Source organism: Abrus precatorius, unplaced genomic scaffold (assembly GCF_003935025.1).
Source record: "Abrus precatorius isolate BTA unplaced genomic scaffold, Abrus_2018 Scaffold4, whole genome shotgun sequence".
NCBI lineage: Eukaryota > Viridiplantae > Streptophyta > Magnoliopsida > Fabales > Fabaceae > Abrus > Abrus precatorius.
The window spans coordinates 2,953,148-2,978,379 of record NW_020874384.1 but is presented as its reverse complement, the minus strand read 5'-3'; the positions used below and the strand labels follow the sequence as shown (position 1 = coordinate 2,978,379).

General features: G+C 32.8%; 1 protein-coding gene and 1 pseudogene across 2 annotated transcripts; one reads left to right on the top strand and one right to left on the bottom strand.

The window, feature by feature from the left end:
* The first annotated feature begins 552 nt into the window (after positions 1 to 552).
* Positions 553 to 4,271, top strand: LOC113865200 (annotated as a pseudogene).
* An 11,843-nt stretch (positions 4,272 to 16,114) lies between these two features.
* LOC113865660 (U-box domain-containing protein 44-like) lies at positions 16,115 to 19,940 on the bottom strand. Of its 2 annotated transcripts, none has more exons than XM_027500366.1 (4): positions 19,869 to 19,940; positions 19,012 to 19,754; positions 18,609 to 18,909; positions 16,115 to 17,726 (listed from the first exon to the last, which is right to left on the bottom strand). In XM_027500366.1, the coding sequence occupies exons 2-4, from the start codon at positions 19,741 to 19,743 to the stop codon at positions 16,273 to 16,275; spliced, it is 2,487 nt and encodes an 828-aa protein (XP_027356167.1). In that variant the 5' UTR covers positions 19,744 to 19,754; positions 19,869 to 19,940; the 3' UTR covers positions 16,115 to 16,272. The 2 variants fall into 2 exon arrangements, with proteins under 2 accessions (XP_027356167.1, XP_027356169.1); XM_027500368.1 differs by having other exon boundaries at positions 19,890 to 19,929.
* Positions 19,941 to 25,232: the final 5,292 nt, after the last annotated feature.

The window sequence follows — 25,232 nt, the reverse complement described above, 5'->3', positions numbered from 1 at the left end:
TGTATAATTTACCCAATTTCTGATAGTGAGTGGGTTAGTCCTGTGCAAGTTGTACCCAAGAAAGGTGGTATGACGGTAGTGATGAATGAGAATAATGAACTTATCCCAACTAGAAAAGTTACATGTTGGCGTATGTGTATTGACTACCGAAGACTTAATCAAGCCAAAAGGAAGGACCATTTTCCACTACCTTTTGTTGATCAAATGCTAGAGAGATTGGTTGGGCATGAGTATTATTGTTTTTTGGATGGCTATTCTGGTTACAACCAGATTGCAGTGGCTCCTGAAGATCAAGAGAAAACAGCCTTTACATGTCCTTATGGAGTCTTTGCATACCGGAGAATGTCATTTGGTCTCTGCAATGCACCTGCTACATTTCAGAGGTGTATGTTTTCTATTTTTTCTGATTTAATTGAAAATTGCATTGAGATCTTCATGGATGATTTTTATGTATTTGGTTCTTCATTTGATTCTTGCCTCACTAACCTGACTTTAGTGTTAAAAAGATGCCAGGAAACTAATTTGGTGCTTAACTGGGAGAAGTGCCACTTCATGGTAAGAGAAGGTATTGTCCTAGGTCATCGAATTTCTGCTAAAGGTATTGAGGTAGATAGAGCCAAGATAGAGGTAATTGAACAATTACCTCCTCCTGTGAATGTTAAAGGGGTTAGAAGTTTTCTAGGACACGCGGGTTTTTATAGGCGGTTTATCAAAGATTTTTCTAAAATAGCTAAGCCTATGAATAATCTGCTTGAAAAAGAAGCTCCTTTTGAGTTTGATGATGCATGTTTGCAAGCATTTAACACCATTAAGAAAAAACTTATTTCTACTCCTATTATTACGGCACCTGATTGGTCTTTACCATTTGAAATTATGTGTGATGCTAGCGATTATGCTGTAGGTGCTGTATTGGGACAAAGGAAAGAAAAAGTTTTTCATGTTATATATTATGCTAGTCGTGTGTTGAATGATGCCCAAAAGAACTATGCCACGACTGAAAAAGAGTTACTTGCTGTGGTGTTTTCCTTTGATAAATTCAGACCTTATCTTGTTGGCTCTAAGGTCATTGTTTATACTGATCATGCTGCTTTGAGATATTTGTTTGTTAAACAGGATGCCAAGCCACGATTGGTTCGATGGATTCTCTTATTACAGGAGTTTGATTTGGAAATCCGAGACAGACAAGGGAAGCAAAATTTGGTGGCTGACCATCTTTCAAGATTGAAGATTGATAAGGCTATCAAGGATATCTCAGAAGAGTTTCCCGACGAGAAATTGTTGGCCATTACTTCTTTACCATGGTTTGCTGATTTTGCTAATTTCAAGGCAACTGGTATAATTCCTCATGACTTTAATTTTCAGCAAAGAAAAAAAATTTTGCACGATGCTAAATTTTATTATTGGGATGATCCTTTGTTATTTAAAAGGTGTGCTGATGGTATAATTAGGAGATGTGTTCCTGAGAATGAGTTTGAGAGTATTCTTTGGCACTGTCATGGATCAGATTATGGAGGGCACTTTAGTGGGGAAAGGACAGCCTCTAAGGTATTACAAAGTGGATTGTATTGGCCTACCCTCTTTAAGGATGCTCGTAGTTTTGTTGAGAGGTGTGATAGATGTCAAAGAGTGGGGAATATTTCAAAGAGGAATGAGATGCCCTTAAATAATATACTTGAAGTAGAAATTTTTGATGTTTGGGGTATAGATTTTATAGGACCATTTCCTTCTTCTTTTTCAAACCAGTACATTTTAGTTGCTGTAGACTATGTGTCTAAGTGGGTAGAGGCTAATGCATTACCAACAAATGATGCTAAGGTTGTGGTTTCTTTTATCAAGAAACACATTTTTACTAGATTTGGTGTGCCTAGAGCAATCATTAGTGATGGAGGTTCACACTTTTGCAATAAGCAATTGGAGTTACTCTTAGGCAAATATGGTGTGAAGCACAAGATAGCTACCCCTTACCATCCACAAACAAGTGGTCAAGTAGAAATTTCCAATAAGGAGTTAAAGAGAATTTTAGAGAAAGTGGTAAGTTCTACTAGAAAGGATTGGTCCAGGAAACTAGATGATGTGTTGTGGGCTTACCGTACTGCTTTTAAAACTCCTATTGGAATGTCACCATATCAGTTGGTGTATGGGAAATCATGCCACTTACCTGTAGAATTAGAGCATAAAGCATTATGGGCTACTAAATTTCTAAATTTTGACTTAAAGAATGCAGGTGAAAGAAGATTGTCACAATTGGATGAGCTGGATGAGTTTCGATTGCAAGCATATGAAAATGCTAGGATCTATAAAGAGAGAACCAAAAATGGCATGATAGGAGAATTGTGGTTAAAGAGTTTGCACCTGGCCAACAAGTGTTGTTATACAATTCTAGGCTCAAATTATTTCCAGGTAAGTTAAGGTCTCGCTGGTCAGGTCCTTTTGTTGTTCAACAAGTATTTCCCTTTGGTCAGAAAGACACTTTAAAGTTAATGGTCAGAGATTGAAGTTGTACCTAGGGGGTGATTTTGAAAGAAAAAAGACCACTGTTAATTTAGCATCATTATTTGAAGGTGAAAAAAAAAATTAAATTGAAAAAAATAATAAAATAAAAAAAAACACAAAATAAAAAAAAACACACAAAATTTTGAAATTAATTTTTGACAGAATGTTCCACAGGTGAGGCATGGAATTTTTCACACTTGTGGTTTTCTAAGGTATTTCTAAATAAATAAAAAAAAAACCCTAGTATAATTCTTTTTTTCTTCTTCTCCATTTCACACTCCCAACTGCCGTCACACACAACCCTCACATCACCCACCACGGACCATCACCAAATAGTGCCGCCCAACGTCGCCATAGCTGTCCCAGCTACACTAAGTGCCTTCATCTTCCCACAAACAATCCTATTCCATGGTATTTTTAGTCATTCATTATTTGGTGTTGTGGGTTTGTTGCATTCAACTTATTTAAGTGTGGGGCATTTCAGTTTTTGGGTTTTATTTTGTTATTCTTCCTGTTATTGAGCCGTACAAGGGCTGAGATTTTAACATCACCATTGGCTGCTTTAGAACTTTTTGCTTTATAAGTTGACAATGTCTCACAAAACAGTGGCAATGAAGAGCAAAGGAAAACGTCCTCGTCATCCGCCCCCTGAAGAAAATCCCCATGGTATTGTATTTAAAAATGAGGAGCAAAGGATGCGGTATACTTCTTTGTCTAAGAGGATCATATTGCCTACAAGGTATTTTGATGAGAACACTTTAACCACTTTGGCCATGTTAGAGGAAGTGAATTGGTTGTTAGGTAGACTTGGTTAGGATAATTTTGTTAATCTGAAATACCCTGTTTATGAAAGGATTACCATTGAATTCCTTAGTTTAATTAATGCAGAGATTATACAGGGTAAAAATTGTACAGCTGGGCTAATCACATTCAGATTGCATAATAGAGATCTAGCCCTCACTTTAGCTGAATTTAATTCCATATTTGGGTTACCATGTGGGGGTGAGAGGAAGTATCCCCGTGAATTTATAGCTTCATCATTTTGGTGCAAATTATCTGGCTCTAGTGATTTTGTTTCCTCTGAATCTAAGGAGTCCCACATCCATAATCCATGTTTCCGGTATGTTTATCGTCTCATGGCCCATACTATATTTGCTCGTGGTGATAGTAATGCTGTTGTTCGAAAATCTGAGTTGTTACTTCTGTGGGGTATGGTTCATGCTGTTGATTTAGAATCAGGTTCTTGGCTGGCACGACAGCTTACTAAGGTAGGGAAAGCTTTGTCAGGTCAAATAGCTATTGGGGGGTTAATCACTCCAATTGCACGTCATTTCAACATTCCGCTAAATGATGACAAGCCAATTTTAGGCACTTCGAGAATTGATTTGGAAATGTTGGTCAATAATGAGATGCTTGTTAAACGGGATAATCATTATTGTTTAGTGATGTGTGACACTTTGGAGATGCCTCCACCTCCTCTCCCTAACTCTGAATTCACCACTGTGCGTGAAAAGACTTGTTGGACATTTGCTCATTCTGATTTTCAAGATGATCCTACTGAATTTCCTGGACAGTCCTCTGAGTATTCATTCATTCCCACTGGTCCTTATGTTGGTGACTTCTCTCGGCTCCATGAATCCATTGCCGCACTACAAGCCCAACAAGAAAGGCATTACAATGAGTTTGTGGAATTTTGCGATACACAACTCTTTCACCAACAAACTATGGAACAAATGATGCAGGAAACTTTGGCTCTGCTTCGCTCTCATATGCCTTGATTTTGTGAGTTTTCTTTCCCCTCTTCTTTATTTTGTTTCCATTGGGGACAATGTAAATATTTACGTCTGGAGGAGTTTTATGCATCTTTTCTTTCTTTATCCATCATCTTGCATCATTGTGCATTTGCATAGTCATATACATTGCACTCATAAAATAAAAAAATAAATGAAAAATAAAGGGTTATTTAAATGCTTGCATATGTGTTGAAATGGGAATTCATTCTCTTAACCATAAGTTCTAAGTTTGTTCAATGATATTTTCTGAGCACTATTAATATTTGGTTTATGATTACTTGTTGGGAAAATTCACACAAAACACAATGATCTTGGTACTATGACACTTAAGGAAGACTTTTAATCTATTTAAATAAGGCATACGAAGTTTTAGGTTTCTATGGTGACACTTACTGCATTTGGTTACTGGAGAATTGTCTGCCTTATAAAAAAAAATGGTTCTAAAGCTAACTAGACACCTCTTTGAGGTCATAGGTCACTGGGGAAATACTGTAAGTACCCCTTTGAGACTGATTGGCTACTGGGGAAATGTCTAGTTTGAAAAAAAATAATAAAAAAATTAGTTTCCTAATGCAGGCACTCCTTTGAGACCACGTGTGGCAAGTGCATAGCAATTGAGTGGAAGAACCAAGCATAGTTGGCAGGTAAGTGTCTTCTATGCTGGGAACCTAAAAGAAAAAATAAATAAATAAAAAGAAAAGATAAGTATTGACTGACGTAGTGTCTAGTGCCTTGCTTCAATTCCAATTGCACTAAGAACCTAACAAGTTAGTCATATTGTGCTAAAATTGTGAAAATGGTGCTCTTGGATATCATTGTTTTATTCTGAATCGAGTGGTTGAGATAATATATTTCCATTTAAGTTTATTCCTTATCCTGTCTTCATTGTGTTTTCTTTGCTTGAGGACAAGCAAAAGTTTAAGCTTGGGAGATTTTGATGTGTGTATAAATTGTATTTGCATTCATGTTTAGTTTAGGTCATTTGCATACATTATTGCATTATTTGGTTGATTTTATCATGCATTATCTTTGTTTCAGATTACACAGTTGGTTTGCTTGTTTTTTCTTGTAAGTAAGTGTTTTAGGTGCTTAAATTATGGTTTGGAGGGAGCAAGTATCAAGTTGGAAAAAAGACAGAGCGAAGAATTAAAATCAGAAGATTCCACAACTAAATTGTGGATCGCTCCATGCCTGTGGAAATATTTCAGAGTAAAGATTTGAAGTCAGAAACATCCACAAGCAGGCTGTGGATTTTTCCATGCCTGTGGAAAGGTGCCAGAAATTGAAAAGTCAAGCCAGAGGATTCCACAGGCAAGTTGTGGATTTTTCCATGCCTGCGGTTCGATAAGTTACAACTGTTAACATATAAATAAGAGGAGAATAACAAAAGAACGGGGGGACGAGGAGATTACTTGGATGAGATCAATTGCTTCATCATCTGATTTTTGGTTTTTATTTTTACATTATGCATAACTAAATTCCTTTGTGTTAGAGGATTGATGTAGAATTCAGGATTATATGTTCTGAACCCTTTCCATTGCTGTTAAGTAATTTTAATTATTTCAGTGTTTTATCTCTGTTTATAATGATTATTCTTTGAGCAATTTTACAATTGGGAGATTGGGGATTGTTTGCGATTAGAGATAGAACAGATTAGATTTTGTCACAATTGCGAAATTGGGCATACTTAATTAGTTTTCATATGAGTTGATAATTGTTCCTCACGATTCTATTGAATTTTGTAATTATCCTAAGGAATTAGAGATTAGGATTCCATGAACAGATTTACTTGTAAGGAATTACAGGTAATCAGCTCTCAATCAACTCAAGAGGATAATTATAATTCTTGCATCAGTTAAAAAGGGTAGGAATCTATAAGAAAGAATATGAAATCAATTCTCTAACATCTTTATATTGATTAAATTTTTGTTAATTTTATAATTACGCTGAATTGATCAGTTTTTTTGATTTCTCAAACTTGACGTAAATTAGTAATCTAGTACTTAACAATTTCAATCCCTGAGGACGATAATTTTATTACTACAGTAACGATTGGTACACTTGCCATACGTACAACACTCAACGAAACAATATGCAGAATTTGAATGATAAACGTGAGTAAGGCATTCATTGGGGTATCTAAGTACAGGTGGCTGACTATAGATTTGATTCGTGAAGAACAATTCACATCCACTGCCCTTTAGAATCTCTTCATTATTTAATGCAGGGAATAAAAGTTATTTAAGGATAACTATTTTCTAGGATAATAAATAGAGCATGCAAAGGAAACTAATTTAGAAAAGATGCACAAGATGATGAGGAGATCACGCCCAACGTCATTATGAAGACAGGGACCATGCAAAATTAATACAGCTAATTTATAGGGTGTCATTTTCGTAAGACATTTAAAAGGCACCAATTATATGTAATTAAAGCAAAGAAGGGAGATTAAATCCTTACCTTTAAAATTCCTATGCGATTTTAATGCAGAGAGGAGGAAATAACTCCCACATAGGCCAAAATGAATGAACAACCATTATTCTTTTATTAATATCATTTAAGAAGGTTATCTCGTGGGGTGTTGGAGATAGGTAGGAAATAAATAGTCTTTTGACTCTTTTTGTATCAGGTTCCTATAAAAAATAATTTTGGAACAATTATCACGGTGAGAGGAAAAAGGTAATTCAAAATGGAAAAGAGAAAGGTCACACGTGTAGTTATAAGGGATTCATTATCTAGATAGGGAGAAGATGGAATTCAGTATTTGCACTTAAAATGCAACTAAGGCATTAAAACTTTATGCTAAGGTATCCTTATAATAATATGTAGTAACCAAAATAAACATGGATAGCAATTAGGGATCAAGAAATAACCAAAACAAAATTAGGGATCAAGAAATAACCAAAGAAAAATAATAACAATTGCTGAAATAATAAAATGACATCAATATAATATGAGAAAAGAAACAAGAAAAATAAAAAAAGGAAGAAAAAATTTTTTTTCCTCCAAAATACACCAATAGACACCAATTAAGGTTCAAAAATTGACCTAAGTTTTTTAGGATGTTATAGTAACCATCTTTGCTACTAAGGAAAATGTCTCTGTATAATCAACTCGTTCAACTTGATGATTTTTAAGTATGACTAACTGAGCTTTAAAATGCTCTATGGTTTCATCTAAATGGTACTTAATCTTATAGATCCACTTGCATCTCGGTGCCTTCTTGCCATTTGGTAAAGGACACATGGCCCAAGTTTGATTGTCTTTAAGTGCTTTTATTTCTTGTTTCATAGCTAAGCGCCATCTACCATCTTTTGTTGCCTTTGGAAAGCTTTTTTGTTCTCTCTCAGTAGTCATTGCAGCAAGGAATTTGCGATACTTTAAAGAAAAATTATCACAACTTATATAATCCGTTATGGAATAGGGCTAACCTGAAGTATGTTGTGAAGTAAGAACAATTGGATGAGCTTTTTGCTTGAACTCTATTAGTCACATGCTCTTGAAGGCTAACAAAGAGAACTTTGAGACATTTTTCACGTCCAAGATGTTCTTCATTTTCTACTTCCTTTTCAGGAGAAAATGCAATTTTCAAATTCTCTTCGTCCCATATCTCACTAGTTATATCACCTTTTGAATATCCAAAATATCAATAACCCCATTATCAACATTTTTATCTTCAATAGTAACTTCATAAGCCATCGTAGTAGGAATAGTCTCATTACCAGTTAACAAAATGGGTTTTGCAAAAGGAAATTTATTTTCAAAGAATTTGACATCCCTTAACACAAAATAACTTTTAGTCTCCATATCATACAACTTCCATCCTTTTTTCTGATAAGGATAACCCACAAACACACATTTCCTACTTCAACTAGTAAACTTATCTCTTTTCCTACCTTGATTATGTGCATAACACAAAGAACCAAATACCCTTAAGTGATTACCTGAAGATAACTGCCAATGTAACATTTCATAAGGAGTTTTTCCATCTAACAAGAGTGTTGGTGTTCTATTTATTAGATATCTAGCTGTTAGAACACATTTACCCCAAAAAAGAGATAGGAAGACTACCTTGAAATCTTAAGACGCGTGCTCTATTAAGGATATGCCTATGTTTTCTTTCAACTTGACCATTTTGTTGAGGTGTCCTTGTACAAAATTTTAAAAAATAATGTCAAGTTCAAGAAACTTCATTTTCAAGCATGTAAACTCAATTCCATTATCACTTCAAATTACCTTAATTTGTTTTTCATACTGTCTTTCTACCAAAGCAACAAAATTCAACAAGACTCAAAAAACTTTCCTTTTATCAAGTAAGAGATAAATCCAAACAACACGCGAAAAATCATCCACTATAGTCAAGAAATAAGACGCACCATAAGAAGATGGAGTTTGATAGGTCCCCACAAATCACAATGGATTAATTCAAAAGCGTTAGTAGCTTTATTATTACTCAATGAAAAATTATCTCTTTTTTGTTTTGCTCTTTGACATACATCACAAACTTTATTTGCAAGCTCACTATTTTTGCTACTAATATTTGAAACTAGTTGCGTAATCTTGAAAGAGGAATGTCTCATCCTCTTATTCCAAAGATCAAATAAAGATGCTCCATCAACTTTGAACTTCTTCTCATGACGAATCTTTTTGAAGTTACAAAACTCATCCCTTTGTTCACCCAATCCAATCAGCATCTTCAAAATAAGGTCCTGCATAACAAACATAGATTTAGTGAACTAAGCCAGACAATTTGATTTATCCGACAATTGAGACAAATATATTAGACTACATTGTAGTCTAGGTACATATAACATATTGTCAAGTTTTATTCCTCCTTCAAGGGTTACACTTCCCTCTTTAGTTGCTATAACTTGTTATCCATTTGACATTCTCACAGAACATCCTTGTACGATTTTCAAGTCTTAAAGAAGTTTCAATATCTTGTCATGTGATTAGAAGCACTTGTGTCAATAATCCATGTTTCCTTACTTGTCATTTTCTCGTTGTTGCTTCCCTTATGACTATTCAGAATTTCTACCAATGTTTGTCATTGCTCATCACTCACTCTTGTCAAACATTCTTTGTCTACATTCATCACGGACGCATTTGTTCCACTAGTGAAAGTTTGGGTAGCATTTGCTCGCACACCTATACCTCTATCGCGACCAAAATTTGAACCAGCTCCATGTCCTTGTTGTTATCCTCTTCCACGGCCACCCAATTTGCCTTCACATTGCTATCTATCTTCCCACCAATCTGCGTATATAATTAACTGAAAACAACTTAATGTTAGATTTTTTAACATTAATATTAATATTTATATTAATTTATGGATTAGCATTATTAAATTATTATGGTTATATTGTTATTAATTATGACGTAAAATAAATGTGTATAATAATAATTATTATTATTATATAGATTTTGTAATTGGGCTCTTAGTGTAAATAGTACATGATGGGTTGGACTATTCTATGTGCCCAGTGAGAGGTTCCTGCTCTCATCTGATTAGGCTTATATAATTGTTGCCCCATTAGACAATTACTAGTTTGGGATAATAGCAATCAGATAAGAGAGTAGTACAGCAATGTTAGATTTTTTAACATTAATATTAATATTTATATTAATTTATGGATTAGCATTATTAAATTATTATGGTTATATTGTTATTAATTTTTTGAAACTATAGCAATCAGATAAGAGAGTAGTACACGCTCACTCAAAACAAGGATTGCTTATGACTCATGGTTCTCATCGGGATTGCTTATGACTCGTGGGTTCTCATCAGGTACGCGTTTAACGCAATTATTCAATTATATATAGTTGGAATTGTATTGAGTTGTTATGATGTGTATTATATATAATTGTGTTATCTTTAATTTTATATATAAAATTCCTGCAAATGGTATCAGAGCCAACTTAATACACATCGTAATTTTCTAACTTTGAGCAACCAAAATGCTATAATTTTATGTATGAATTTGAAAAATAATTTAGGTTTTTTTGTTCTTTTTATATTCATAAATATCATATCCAAAAATTGTTAATTTCCATTGGGTATGTTAAGAGAATTTTCTAATTTATTAATTTTTTGAAACTATGAACCCTAAAATTGTTTCCTTTCAAATTCTCTCATCAGGGCAAAGGTTTATTTAAAAATTGATTAAGGGCTTTTGTTAATAAATTGAACACGAACATAATCTAATAATTAATTCATTATTTCGTTCAATTTTAGATTGAGAATTTATTCTTTCTTTCATTTTGCGTTCGTCATTGCCCTATTTTTGCAAAGAATGCAGTGGACCCTACTCGTTGAAAGAAACTGTTTGGGTTGCTTGAATTCTCAATTACTTTGAATCCTCCATGGCTGCGCGAGTTTTAGCCTTTGAAACTCTCTTTTGTTGTTCAAAATACACCCTTTGTATCAATATGAATTGGTACTTTAGAATGCAAGATTGAACTGGGTCGAGTTTCTGAATTTGTTGGACCCGTTTTGTAGCTGATGGGTTTTTTTGAAGTGTATGAAGCCCCCTCGTATGGCTGAGAGAGTGTCGAGTGGAGGATTATTTTGATATTAATTTTTTTGGACAATTTTCATAATTTTTTGGGCACTGTAAATATTTTTTAATTAATTAACTCGTACCTAAATTAATTAAATAATTATTGTATTGATGGAATATGATCCAATTTTTTTTTTATACATGATTATACTAATATTTGATATTTATGACATTTTTTTTATACTATTCACTTTCTTTTGAATGTCATATATGTTAAAAAAAAAAATTTAGTTTTATATAAATTATTTGATGCAATTTTGGTATAATTATGATTTCATGCATAATATACATATTTAAATTAATTCTAAATGCATGATTGTTCTGTATAAATGTCATCTCACCTATCGTGAGACCATTTATACATGACTTGTATAAATTATATAATTATATATTGCATTAATAATAATTATATCCTATCGATGTATTGTTATTAATGTGATTTGAAAATACTATGCAATTGTATTTTACTTATGTCAATTTTGTACTGATACCCTATCGGTGTTAGGATTCTTGTGACATGAAGTTTTATGCATTGTATTCGTCTTTTTTATTTATTGTGATCCGGGACCCTTAAGCGGGATCATAGTAAGTAAGAAATTTTGTGATGGGCATATTATTGTTGCACTTGAGCTAATTGCGCATATTAAACTTTGTTGTTTCTCATATCAGTGTCTATGCCCACCTCGGTGAAAACTTTGAACAGGACCAATTATGAGGACTGAGTTGACTCTGTTAAATTGTTTCTTGCCATTTTCTAATGTGAATATTGCCCTTATTGAGAATAAGTCTAAAGTTTCTACACCTGAATCTTCTGCTGCGGTTATAGTAAAACATGTTAAATGGGCTCATTCTAATAAAATATGTCTAGTAATTATAAAGTTCATTATAGACAATGTTCTTGAGATGAGTAGTATGAAGTAAGTTTAGTCACAAAATCCGTTGCAGATAAATTAGTAACAAATTCTTTGGCAAATATTTGTCACAAAATTGTGAAATTTTAATAGTGCCTCTAGGCGAGAAACTTAAGGAATTTGATAAAACGGAGAAAGTTTACTATCTTTTATTGTTCGTAAAATCAATTAACAGTTTCTTTGTAGGATATTGTGTAGACTCCAAGGGTTCTAGATTTTATTGTCTAACTTATACCACTAGAGTTGTTGAGTCACATGATATAAGTATCTTATAATGTATGATATCACTACTCCTTCGAGTATGATTTTCTGCATTGTTAAAATATTTATATTTTGTGTCAGTTTATTTTGGCATCTTGTTATGGCCACCGATTGTTGAATATTTTGTGTGGATTAACATAAATCAATTTTTTGTTATAACTTGAATTTAATTCTAGATTAATTAGATGTCAAAATATTAAACCATGTTGTTTAATCGTGCTGTCTAGAATAATAAGATGTTCTGATTTATGTTGTCCAAGTGGGAGATAAATTGTTGAATATTTTGTGTGGACTAACATAAATCAAATTTTGTTATAACTTGAATTTAATTATAGAATAATAAAATCCATTTATGGTTTGAAGTAAGTTTCTAGATTGGTACTTGAAGTTTGACCAAGTGGTCACTTCTATTGGCTTCAAGAAAAATGCTTGAGATCTGTGCATTTACTTGAAGATGAGTGGGAGCAATTTTATCATCTTTGTCGTACATGTTGATGATATCTTTGAATGAGACAAAGAATATATTGAGTAGCCATTTTGATATGAAAGACCTTGATGATGCTTATGTTATTCTAGGCATCCAGATATGTTGTGATAGGTCTTGTGTTACTCTTAGATTGTCTCAGAAAGGGTACATTGATAGGATCCTTAAAAGGTTTAATATGTATTCTTGCTCCCTATGTGTCACGCCTATTCAAAGGGGTGAGAAACTCTCTAATTTTTTGATGTCCTCATGATGATAGAGAGTTGTTTGAAATGGAGAAAGTTTCATACGCTTCCGCTGTTGGGAGTTTGATGTATGCTTAAGTTTGTACTTGTTCGATATTGCTTATGTTGTTAATGCTTTGAATAAATACTTGAGCAACCCATGTTTGGCTCATTGGAAAGCCGTGAAGAAGGTCTTGAGATATTTGCAGGGAATCAAAGATTATATGTTGACCTATGCGAAGTCTGATCAACTTTAGGTCATTGGATACTCTGATTTTGTAGGTTGTCCTGACGACCGTAAGTCTACTTCAGGCTTTATTTTTATGATGGCGGGAGGAGCTGTATCTTGGAAAAGTGTCAAATAGATAGTTATAGCTACTTCTACTATGAAAACAAAGTATATCGCTTGTTATGAGGCTACCCGCTAGGCTATGTGGCTAAAAAATTTGATTTCTGGCTTCCACATTATTAAGAGTATATTTAGGCCACTTGTGATTTATTGCGACAATACTGCTGTTGTACTTCTCTCTTAGAATAATAAGAGTTCTACTCGTTTGAAACACTTTGATCTAAAATATTTGTTTATTAGAGAGAAAATACTTGAGTTTTAGACTCAAATTGTGTACATTGCTACAAAGAACATGTTAGCATATCCACTAACCAAAGGCTTTACCATTGGAGCTTTTTTTGAATCATGTAGCTCATATGAGTTTGGTCAAGTCTTTTGATATTTTGGATTAGTGGGAGTTAAATTTTGTATTTGTTTGTTGACATTATTATCTAATTTCTTTATGAGATATATGTTTTGTTGACGTCACTTTTATGACAATCTTTTTATACTTGGACCTTTGTGGAAATGATATTTACGTTTCCTTTATCTATATTGTGATTGGAATATAAGTTGCTTGTAGTATGTAATATATATCCCTATCGGATATAATTGTATACTATCGAGAGCTTATTATTTCTTTGGTGATAATTAATAACTTGTTACGACAACATAGTTTGTGAACTTAGTAATTTAATAATGCTATCCAAGTGAGAGAATGTTAGATTTTTTAACATTAATATTAATATTTATATTAATTTATGGATTAACATTATTAAATTATTATGATTATATTATTATTAATTATGACGTAAAATAAATGTGTATAATAATTATTATTATTATTATATAGATTTTGTAATTGGGCTCTTAGTGTAAATAGTACATGATGGGTTGGACTATTCTATGTGCCCAATGAGAGGTTCCTGCTCTCATCTGATTAGGCTTATATAATTGTTGCCCTATTAGACAGTTACTAGTTTGGGATAATAGCAATCAGATAAGAGAGTAGTACACGCTCACTCAAAACAAGGATTGCTTATGACTCATGGTTCTCATCGGGATTGCTTATGACTCGTGGGTTCTCATCAGGTACACGTTTAACGCAATTATTCAATTATATATAGTTGGAATTGTATTGAGTTGTTATGATGTGTATTATATATAATTGTGTTATCTTTAATTTTATATATAAAATTCCTGCACTTAATGCATAGTGTCCCTTTCTTTTGCAAATTAAGCATTCTACATTGTTATCTTTTATTTTATCGTGTCCTCTTGTTTTTCTGCCACCTTGGACCCTCCCCTCGTCCTTCCTTTGTTTTAGTAATTATCTTCATGCGCTCTTCATGCACTTTTTCTTCCTCCCTGTGCTTCTTTAGTTTGGCTGCTATATCACATTTGCATCCTCCATATGTGTATTTCGATATTTGCTGGTAATTGGCTAATTCATCCCACAAAGCTTTGAATTTTCCATAGTAACTTACCATGGTCATTCTACTTTGTTTGCATTCAGCTAGTTTGAATTTCAATTGTTGAATTTTGGATCTATTAACAATTGAAAAACATTCTTGAATGTCCTTCCATAAATCTTTGGCATTTTCCATATATGAGATAGTAGAATGTAGTGTTGGTTCAATTGTATTTAGGATCTATGACACCAACATTGATTGTACCGTCCACCAATCTTCCAATTTGAAAGATCCTTCCTTTAGTTGTTTTATTGTGCCTTCGAGAAAATCCCACTTTCATTTTGCACGTAGGGACCTCTTCATAGCTCTAGCCCATTCCTTATAATTCTCACCTCTTAGTTGCACTTGGATGATCACGTTTCCTGGATTATCACTCAAACTCAAGTCATATGGAGATGATATTTTCTTTCCCACCTCAGGTTTTGTAGTTTCACTTATTTCCTTCTTTTCTGCCATATGGCTTAAAAATTCTGGTCACAACAGAACTTGTTACAACTCTGGTACCATAACAAAACAAAGATAAATCTTTTTCCTTATTTATTCTTTGGAGGCTAAATGCCTAATATATACAAAACAACATCAGATCTTTCTCAAAATAGAGCTAACAGATCTCCTACAAATCTTTCTAACATATTACAAAAATAAGGAAAAAATAACAGAATAATTACAAAGATATACAAAGATAATTACAAATCAAAATGAAAATCTCTAATAATTAAAATTAATCACAATCAAATTATAGATATCGCAATCTGCAATATAAGAAAAGAAAATCGAGATACTACCTAAGTTTGCTTTGTTAAGCTTTTTTCCTATTCAAATGCAAGATTTTTGGTTAAGGACAGTGGAGTCGCAAAGTACATAAAATTGATTAAAAAAAAAAAGTTGAAAGGACTTGTTGCTGGGTGAATTTATTTTTTGGGTGTCCATACAATTACAATATAAAGAAAGGTAAACCAAACATGAAAAAATAAGAAAATAAAATGCAAATTATACCTAACTATTATTGGTTAACCTTTCCTCTATTTATTTACAGGATTTGTAAATATAGAAAGTAAGAGCAATGAAGTCGTAGAACACGTCAAACTGATTTCAAACAATGTAAATAAGGGAGAATCAAACATGAAGATACAAGAAAACAAAACATGATACCTAACTTTCGTTGGTTAACTTTTCTTCTATTCAAATGCAGGGTTTGTAATAGAAGGCAAAAAGAACTTCAAAGTTACAAAGCACATAGGATTGATTCCAAATTTTGATAACACTATTTGGTGAAAGGTTTTATTTATTTCTTTATGTGCTCATAGGATTTCTTTTCTTTTGTAGTTTCTTAGAATGAGTTCCAATACAACATGTCAAAATAACATGTTAATATAGAAAATGTTGAATAATAAATGACCTTGTCAAATAATAATTATTATTTTTTTTATAAAAATATACAATAGAATAAAATTTCTGAAAATAATCAGAGATAAAAAAAGAGTACTAAAGAAGTTTTTCATGAGATATTGACACACTTCATTCAACTTTTCACAAAATAAATTTATATATATATATATATATATATATATATTATAGACAGATATCGGATAATAACTTCTATATCTTCCTGATACATCATGGTAATTTACCATGATGGAAACAAAATTAAATACAACTATACAAGCATGTACACCAAAAAAATATAAATGAATAGAACATAATATATTCACTAGCATAATATGAATCGCAGAGATAAACTTTGTATCAAAAATAGCTTGATTGAACTAGCAGGAGCTCCAGCACAGCCAAAACCTTTGCAACTGTTGACTTTAATCTAGAATCACTCCTCTGTGCAAGATCAATAAGAACAACTTGAGCAAAATCTCCATATTTTATTCTGTGTTCTTCAACCCTGAATATTCTCTCCAACATCCATAATGCTTTTTCTTGAACCTTCACATCACCTGCTTCTAATATTTTGACAAGAGCATTTACACCTGACAATTTGGTTATGCAATTGACACCACCTTCCCATATCTCATCTTGCAAAAGAGTTGAAAGGGCATTCAAAGCAGCTTCTACTACTTCTTCATCCTTATCTTCTAGTATTTGGATAAGTGGAGAAACTGCACCTGCCTTGATCAAACAAAATGTGCTGCTTACAAAGCAATAACCATCATGAACTTCACAATATGCATCCACTGAGGGAGGAACACACAACCACCTTGACTTCCTAGACCTCCTAAGAGAGAGGGAATTCTGTGATAGTTGAGTGAGAGAGATTGCAGCTCTAAGTTTTGTGATTGCTGAACTACTTGAGAGCAGTTTAACAAGCAAAGGAATCACCCCATGTTGTGCTGAAAAAAGTTGTAGTTTCTGGTCAGAAGAACATGTGAACCGGATTGCAATGCCTGAAATACTCTCCATTAAGCTCCTTCTAGTGCATGAGTTAGTTCTGGAACCTGAATCCATGATGGATACCAAAATAGACAACAAATTAGCTCTTTTCAGTACATCTGTTACTTTTTTATCACTAACAGGAAGATTACTCAGTATGCCAACAGCAGCAGCCTTATCACAATCTGATGTTGATGATGAGACAATGTTAACAATGTCAAAAAGATGAGTTTCATCAAGATGTTCACTCAACTCATCTGTTAGATCTTCGGAGAGAGTATACAACAATTTGACGGCCTTGCTCCGTATTTCAATTTTTGTTTCCTTCAGAAGAGGTAAAACTAGCTGAAGTGCTCCTCTTTCCTTCATTTTGCTTCTGACTTTTGAAGCACAAGCATGGGAAGCAATGCTATTTAGAGATTCTAATATATGACCTTGAATTACTGGGCTAGAAAGATTCAAGAGTGAGAGCATCTGTTGAGCCACACTTTGATTAACAAGAACAGATCCTGACTTAGCAATTCTTGCAAGAATAGCTGCTGCAGGCTCCCTTAGAGTTATGAGCACAGATGTTGTAGAGAAAAGAAGTTGTAGAAGATTTCCTGCAATTCCAGTTCTGATCAAACGTTGCACATTTTCTGTCAAGCTGGTAAGATTTTGGAGTGCATTTAGAGCAGATGACTTGGACTCGAGTTTCCCAGAATTGAACATTTTCGCAAGGAGCTCAATTGCCCCATCTTGTCCAAGGATAAGTTCGCTATGATCAGTGAGCACCAGCCTAGAAAGTGTTGTTGCCATAAGTATCTTTTTCATGTCAGAACCTGCAATAATATGGGTTGAAATTTTTAAGTCAAGGGAATAGAGAAATTTACTCCAGTTCTGATTATTGTCTCATCTATAAATTACACACATAATTAGATAATTTCAATTACAGCTCAATTATCTCTTTTTAAATTCAAATTTATTTCACAACTTAAAGAATTCATCGGTTCTTTATGAGCTATGATGGTTTTTTCACTTCCTGTCAATTGAGTTAGAAGGTGAGCATTAGCAACAATTTTGGCCCCCTAATTTTGTAATGTTGTTAGTAGGTTTTGGATTCAGTTGATCGAAGATTCTTATCTTTTGGCAGGATCCATTTTGATTTCTCATTGCAATTGTTATTTATATAAACATTTAGCTTTACATTTGAAGAGACAAACTAAATTTGTCAACACATTTTTAGTATTGAACCAACTAGCTACAATCTGTTTTATTCCTTTCAATAAATAAAGTTTACACCATGAATTGCACAGGTCTAAACACTAATTATCAAACAAAATAAATCTGTTACCGCTGCATGCATGTAGCATTTATATAGAAAGAAACACCTTAATCTACATGTCTGAATGCAAAATTTGCAAAGACTGACAAATTGTTAAGCCTAAATTTAAATTTTCTGCAAATTAATTATCGTAATTTCGTAAATAATCCCACAAATGATTTTCATGTCACAGTCATACCTCCTCTGGCTTGGTACATGCATTCTACAATTACAAGGGGCCACTAATGTCCAAAAACTTTTAGTGGACTGCCTTGGTTAAAACAAATGCTAAGTTTACAGTATCTACAAAATCTACCAATTATACTCCTCAAATTTCTTGTATTAAAATTAACATAGCTAAGTGATGTATCAATTTTAGTGATGGAAAGTTCTACATCACCTTCATTCAGATACAGCACTAGTGGCCCAAAGTAACCGGCCTCAGCCATATGAAGTGCATTTTGTGTATTATAGGATAATATATCCAACAACTTTGCAGCATCATGTGAAGCAACAGGGTCAATTCCATTCAAGATAGAAACTAACATAACGATACACCCCTGAATTCTTCCAATCTTCCTTCTAACTGCAGGAAGGTCAGAGAGTTCAAGCAGCAGTCCCACTGCTTCTCTCCTCTCTTCAGTGTCTCTAGTTAGAGACTTCACCACTGCTGATAAAAACTCAATATTTGTCATCTTCTCCTGCATAATACTATGATATAACATAAGATAACTAACAACAAGGACTGCAGTGATTTTAGACCAACATGCATAAGAAATGTCGCCTTATTAGCAGAAATTTACCTTTGTCTCATCATTTCCCAAAGCAATATTTCGTAGCAATTGAATGATGGTAAGCCTATTGCCTGCTTTACATGAACCTAGACAATTGAAAAGAATGAAAACAACAGCTTCCACGTTAACCAAACCACTGTCTAGTTTTCCAACCTTGAAGAACTTCTTTAGTCTTAAAAGTGCAACTGCAACTTCTTCAGTGTTACCATTCTTAAGCTGTAGCAAAACATCGTCACTAGTAACATTAATTATTTCCTCTTCTATTTCCCCTACCACCTTCATTTCATTGACAAACTTTGATATTGAACATGAAGTTAGACTCGTATTCCCAACAAACCTAGCAGTCATCAGCTGTTTCTGCAATGTACCAATCTTTTCTCTAAAATCTGCGGACATTTCACGGGTGGCCACAAGCAGCATGCCTAATGATCGACCAAGATCATGTGTTATGTTCTCAATTCGTTTGATGGGCTCTTTCAAAGAGTGGCTTTTGATCAAAGCTTTAGCACGACCAAGCTCATTCATAAGTGATTCCAAAGACTTCCTAATGGCTGGCTTGTTCATGATTGTGCTTTTGTCTCTCAAGTCATTGAAGATTGGTGCGAATTTCTCAACCAACATGCCAAACTCAGCAAAAGCATCATCTACCTTGATTTCAGGATTCTTAGTAAAAGAAGCAACCTCATCAGCTAGAACTATTAACTCTGACACAAATTCAGAAAAACTTCTCTTTTCCTTCATATTTATGAAAGCTGAAATTTTGTAGAAAAAGAAAAATCAGTTATAAAAGAGAACAAAAAATTACTATAATTGATAAACAACACATAAGGAATGATTGAAAACAGAAAGAGAATCAGAAGCAATACGAAAAAGAAAGTGAATGGAACCTGCAGGGCAAGCGCAAGGATAACTAAGAAAGCTGATTATTTCTCTCGTGAGCTTAGACCTTCACATGTTTGAAGATAAGACTTTTTAAAAATCCAAATCAACAAGCAATGAATAAGACCACCACAATTCTTCTTACCGTTGGCCTGGACAGTTTGAAGTTTGGATTATAGTAAGGAGAAGTCATTTTCAGATGGCTATGACTATGACCCATTAAAACAAGATTGTATTATAATAACTATATGGTTATCATGCTTTGCTAATTGCGCCCACGGGTAGAAGAAGGACCAAGTCAAAATCAACTACCCCTACAGTGCTGATTCCTGATGATAAGAAAACTAAGGAACTAATGTGCATTGTATACTCAAACGGCTAAATCAGGATACATGATCTGTGTCTTTTTTTGTATGTTTTGTTTTATCTATACAATCTATCTTCCCATCACTCTCCGTGTTATCAACATAGACTATTGCGTTATGAAATCCGTTTCCTACTTCAATAACTTAGTCTGTTAGTTGTGCATTATTTCTAATGTTACGTCTTTTTAATTCAGGATTAATTTTTAGTTTGTATAGCAAAGCTTAGTCTTGTATTGATGTTGAATTATGGATTCAACTTCTATGCTCTTGTGCTGACAAAACAGTTTGTGGACGTGTATAGGAATTGAGGGTCTTCTAGCAGCGTCTCCCAATTTGGTAGCCACTGGAAAATAACACACACATGTTGATACTGAGATGTTTACCAGCCAATTGCTGCACTGTTCCTGCTTCTTGTAACAAACAAGCAACATAGTGGAAGATTTGGAAAAGAGTTTTCTCTAAACTTGATGCTTTGTTGGGTTTGTCTTTAACTTGGTATGACTTGCTGGCCTGAATCTAGAATTTGTTCTGTGCTTTGTCTACACATTTTCCTGTCAAATTGATCTTTCCTTAGTTTTTTAATGGTACAATCATTCAATGTACCATCATTCATTTTGGAACAACTGAGGGACTGCATTTTATTGCTTTGATTTATATTCAAAATTCTGGGTGTGCATAATTTATTCAAATCAATGGATTTGTCCTAGAGATTGAAAAGAACAGAAATGATAAAAGAGAATTATGTCCATTACAGTCAATGGGCTATGGAAGAATTGAAACTTGCTTTAGTGATTTGAGCATATCTAGCTGCAGAACTAGTTTTGCATTGAGTTCTGATGTTGATTCCTTTTCTACCAAGTCTATAAAGGTTGGCTTTCATAGATTTTCATGAATTCTTCTAGAATGCTTTCACTTAAAATTGGGGTTAGTAATTTTGATGTTCAAAGACATTGTCTCTCCAAATTCTTAAAATACAAGTTCAGGCATCTCATTCTTAATACAGCTCTCTACCTCATGAACATTGATTTCATGGGATTGGAAGCTTAAACTTATCCTTTCTTGCACTTCTCTTTGTAGGTTGCCAATATCATACCACTAAAAATGAATGATAAGCACGAATTCCTAAGAATGTTACATTTTTTTTAATCTATCAAAGCATGTTACATGACAATACTTATTTTTCTCTTTGAAAATAATCGATTCTTGGTGTATGTAAACAAGCCCTATATATATTTCCTTCAACAAAGTTTGAAACCCTGGTCCTCCCCTTAGTCCTCTCTTCTTGAGTGTACTGGTTTAAGTCTACATTTACTTGGGGTCATTGAGTAGGATGAGAAATTGTAGAGTACATTTTCAGTATTCTACTCTCTAGTAATGAACATTTTAAATTTGATAATATTTTCTGTGTTTAAGGTAAAATCATTATCTAAATTTTATTTGAAAAAAAATAAGTATATTGTTAGCATTTGTTTCTTTGACAATTTTATTTAGTTATCACGGGAGTCCTTCCTAAAGGAGATAATTTACGTGGGATAATTTTATTTTATCTTCTTTACTTTAGACACTACAATTTTCTAGTAACCCGAAGAGATGCTACTAGATTAACAAGGTTATGTAGGCTTTATCTTTTCTAATTTAACCATCAACAAACACGAACGTTCTCATTTTACATACAATCAACTCGGCAGGAAAAGAGAACCTTTCGTCCCTCATTAGGATTTTTTCTCCCTCTTTTTATCTTTTGTGCAACCATTTTGGGTTTCCATTCTTCAATTTACTTTGTGATACGGGTATATTTCCATTTTATTGCGCAGGGTATATGCATCCACTCCAAAAGTGAAAATTTATCCCAACCAATGACGTCAAAATGCTTTTAGTTCTGCCCTCTTTCTTGATCAAGAAAAGTGAACATAGTAATCTCTAATAGCTATAATGCAATCCAGTATGTTAACTTAGAGAAGATGAGAGAGTGCCACAACGATATAATTAAGGATTAAATTCCCTTAAAATAAGGGTGTTTAAAGTGAACTAATAAGGGTGTATTTTTCATTTAAAGCATATTGTGATTTTATCAATTAAACACCATTCAAAAGTAAACATTCTTACTTTTTTTTTTACTGTTACTCTCAAATTAAGTTCACTTCAAAGAAGTACTTTTTTTTCTCGAGTTATTTTTTGTGGAGGAAAACAAATAGCTACTATAACCTCTTAGAAGTTACCTTTTAGATTATAAAACGATTTCTAATAATTTTTTTATTAGTTTTTTACCCTATTTTTCGAAGACACTACAGGATCTTAAATTTAATAAAAAGTTTTCCTATCTATTCTCTTCATCTTTGGAAAATAGTTGTTAAGACTGTGACACATGAACTAAAAAAATACATTCATTTATCTTATTTTTATATAAAATTTCTTATTATACCCATTTTAAAATTTGTTTATGTAATAAATGAACAGAGGGAAGATAAAAAAAAATGAGTTTTGAGATAATGATTATCTTAAGAGTAAAATTAAAAAAAGAATTATTTTTTTACCTTAAAAATGTAAAATTATTATTATTTCAAGAAAAAAATTTACTAAAGAGACTAATTTTTTAAGAAAGAATTAATTTGTTAGACCCAATGCAAAGTGTTCGTACTTTACCGCATTCTCTCCATTTTATTGGTAACCTCATAAACCTGGATGGAGTAGGTATTGCTAATTTACTACAATTCTTCAATGGACTGTAGCAACTTCTGGTTATCACTTTGTATTTCTTTTAACAAAAAATGTGTTTGTAGTTTAGCCCAGAGAAATAAAAAGGGATAGAACTTAGATAAAATCACTTATGTGTTATATCAAATAATAGCATATGAACTTTTTTTAATATTAAATAACTTACATTAAATGTGTCACAGAATTTAAAACTCTCTCTCTCTCTCTCTCTCTCTCTCTCTCTCTCTCTCTCTCTCTCTCTCTCTCTCTCTCTCTGTGTGTGTGTGTGTGTGTACATGTGTGTGTGTGTGTGTGTAAGCTATCAGCACTATAAAGCTTGATTTGGTAACTTGGATGCAGAGCCATCCAAACTATAGTAATTTTGAAATTAGAAAACTTGCCATTCCTTTATCTACTCCAAATGGTCCCCTATCCCACCACCAAAAATGTCTGAGGGTTAATTTGATTACATATCACTACCACAATTTTCTTTAACCTATATCATACATAGTTTGTATCTCTGGTGTATCCTCTTATTCTTCAGTATTTCTTATTAGAGGAATAGTGCAGGCTATCTTTAAGAAATTGACAAATTGTAGATCACTGAGGCTAATGCCACTAGTAGTACAACATACTTCAATTAGATCCCAATAATCAACAACGAATCTACTACAAAATAAACTCATATTAGGACAACTTTTTATCGAAGCATGTGAACTATTCAACAATCTGGCTGGCCACATGCTCTCCCTCTTTGACATAAATAAATAAATGTACTAAATTAACTTTCCTAACATGCAATGAAAACCACAAAGAAGAAGGCATCGTTGGAGATTTTCTCATCCTTGTCCCCTCTTTTCACATGTTGTACCTATATACATATATAATATAATAATATAAGCTCCATACTGACTTTTTCTTCAAGACGTGGAATTATAAATCAGAATGCCAAAATAATCCACTTTGAACCCTTTTGCTTATTATATTTAATGTCTTTTCATCTATGTTCTTTTGCATCTCTCGAGTTGGAGAAAATTTTGAAATGTAAACATGGGTCTCAGTATCATCTTCTTTTTATATATTTTTGCCAATCAAGCAAATTATGGAAACCAGTTAGAGCACTCATGCTACTTTGGTGCTTAGCCTAATATTGCATGTGTGGGAATCTTATTGGTTACGTTTTTATAAAGAATCAGTGCCCATTATTTTTCTCCAGATTTGCAGCCCAAGTCTATGCTTCTAGAATGGAATAACTAAATGTTAAAAAAAGTAAAATGAAGTGACCATATAACAAAGCTTATTTTGAATTTTTCACCTTAGTGCTTCCCATTTTTAAAGATCGGTATCAAATGATGGATGGTTGAAAGCTAGAGAAGCTTTATTAATTGCTTGAAATATTATTTTTTGATGACTTTTATGTTTGTAATTTTCATTTTGATTGGTTTTCTTGCCGAGCAATCTTGCATTCTCCCTCGCATAATATGGTACCATAGAGCATCACAAAAAGAAGTACTCTTTGCTTTCACCTGATTGATGCCCACCAAGATGTCCATTCTTTTCATTTTCTTTTTGCATATTGGGAATTATTCTTTCCATTTCAATGCATAGTTAAGAGGAGGTATACAAGCTCTTAATCAAAGAAAGGAAAAAGATATGTGGATACTCACTTAAAAAAGTTATATGGATAAGATTTTATTCTTTATTACACATTAAAATAGTAAATAATTCCAAATGAAAGATTATAATTCTCATGTTTCTTATGAAAGTTTCGAACTATTCTCCCAAATTTTTTGTCAACCCTCCATTGGAAATCTTGTCATATTCAGAGAAATATATTCCAATCTAACTATAGTCGCTATGGGTCCCTTCTACACATCTTAAGCTTCTAGCTCGGCAACTTTATGAATTACTAGTGTATATATATATATAACTGAGATATGAGGCTTTTTTTCATGAAAAAAAAAGAAAATAATCAAAATATGGTGGTGTTTTGGAAAATTTACGAAAATAAATTCAAAATTGTCCATGGCATTTTTTATATTTTAAAAAATAAAAAATACCCTTAATGAGTTTTGACTTTTTAAATTTTTAAATATTTTTAACAATATTTATCTCTAAATCTATGCACCTGTACTAAAGAGCAGTGATTTTTAAACTTCATGTTTTTATAATTTTTAAAAAATATATATCATATTTTAACATATATTATTTTTAAATATTATATATAAAAAATTGAAATTTTATATTTTTATAATTTTTTTAAAATAACATATTTTGATATATATATATATA

Coding starts and splice junctions, on each gene's coding strand:
- LOC113865660 (XM_027500366.1), bottom strand. CDS start 19,743: ATGAAGGAAAAGAGAAGTTTTTCTGAATTTGTGTCAGAGTTAATAGTT. Junction 18,910..19,011: donor TGGGAAATGATGAGACAAAG/GTAAATTTCTGC, acceptor AGTATTATGCAG/GAGAAGATGACAAATATTGA. Junction 17,727..18,608: donor AGTGCTGTATCTGAATGAAG/GTGATGTAGAAC, acceptor ATATTATTGCAG/GTTCTGACATGAAAAAGATA.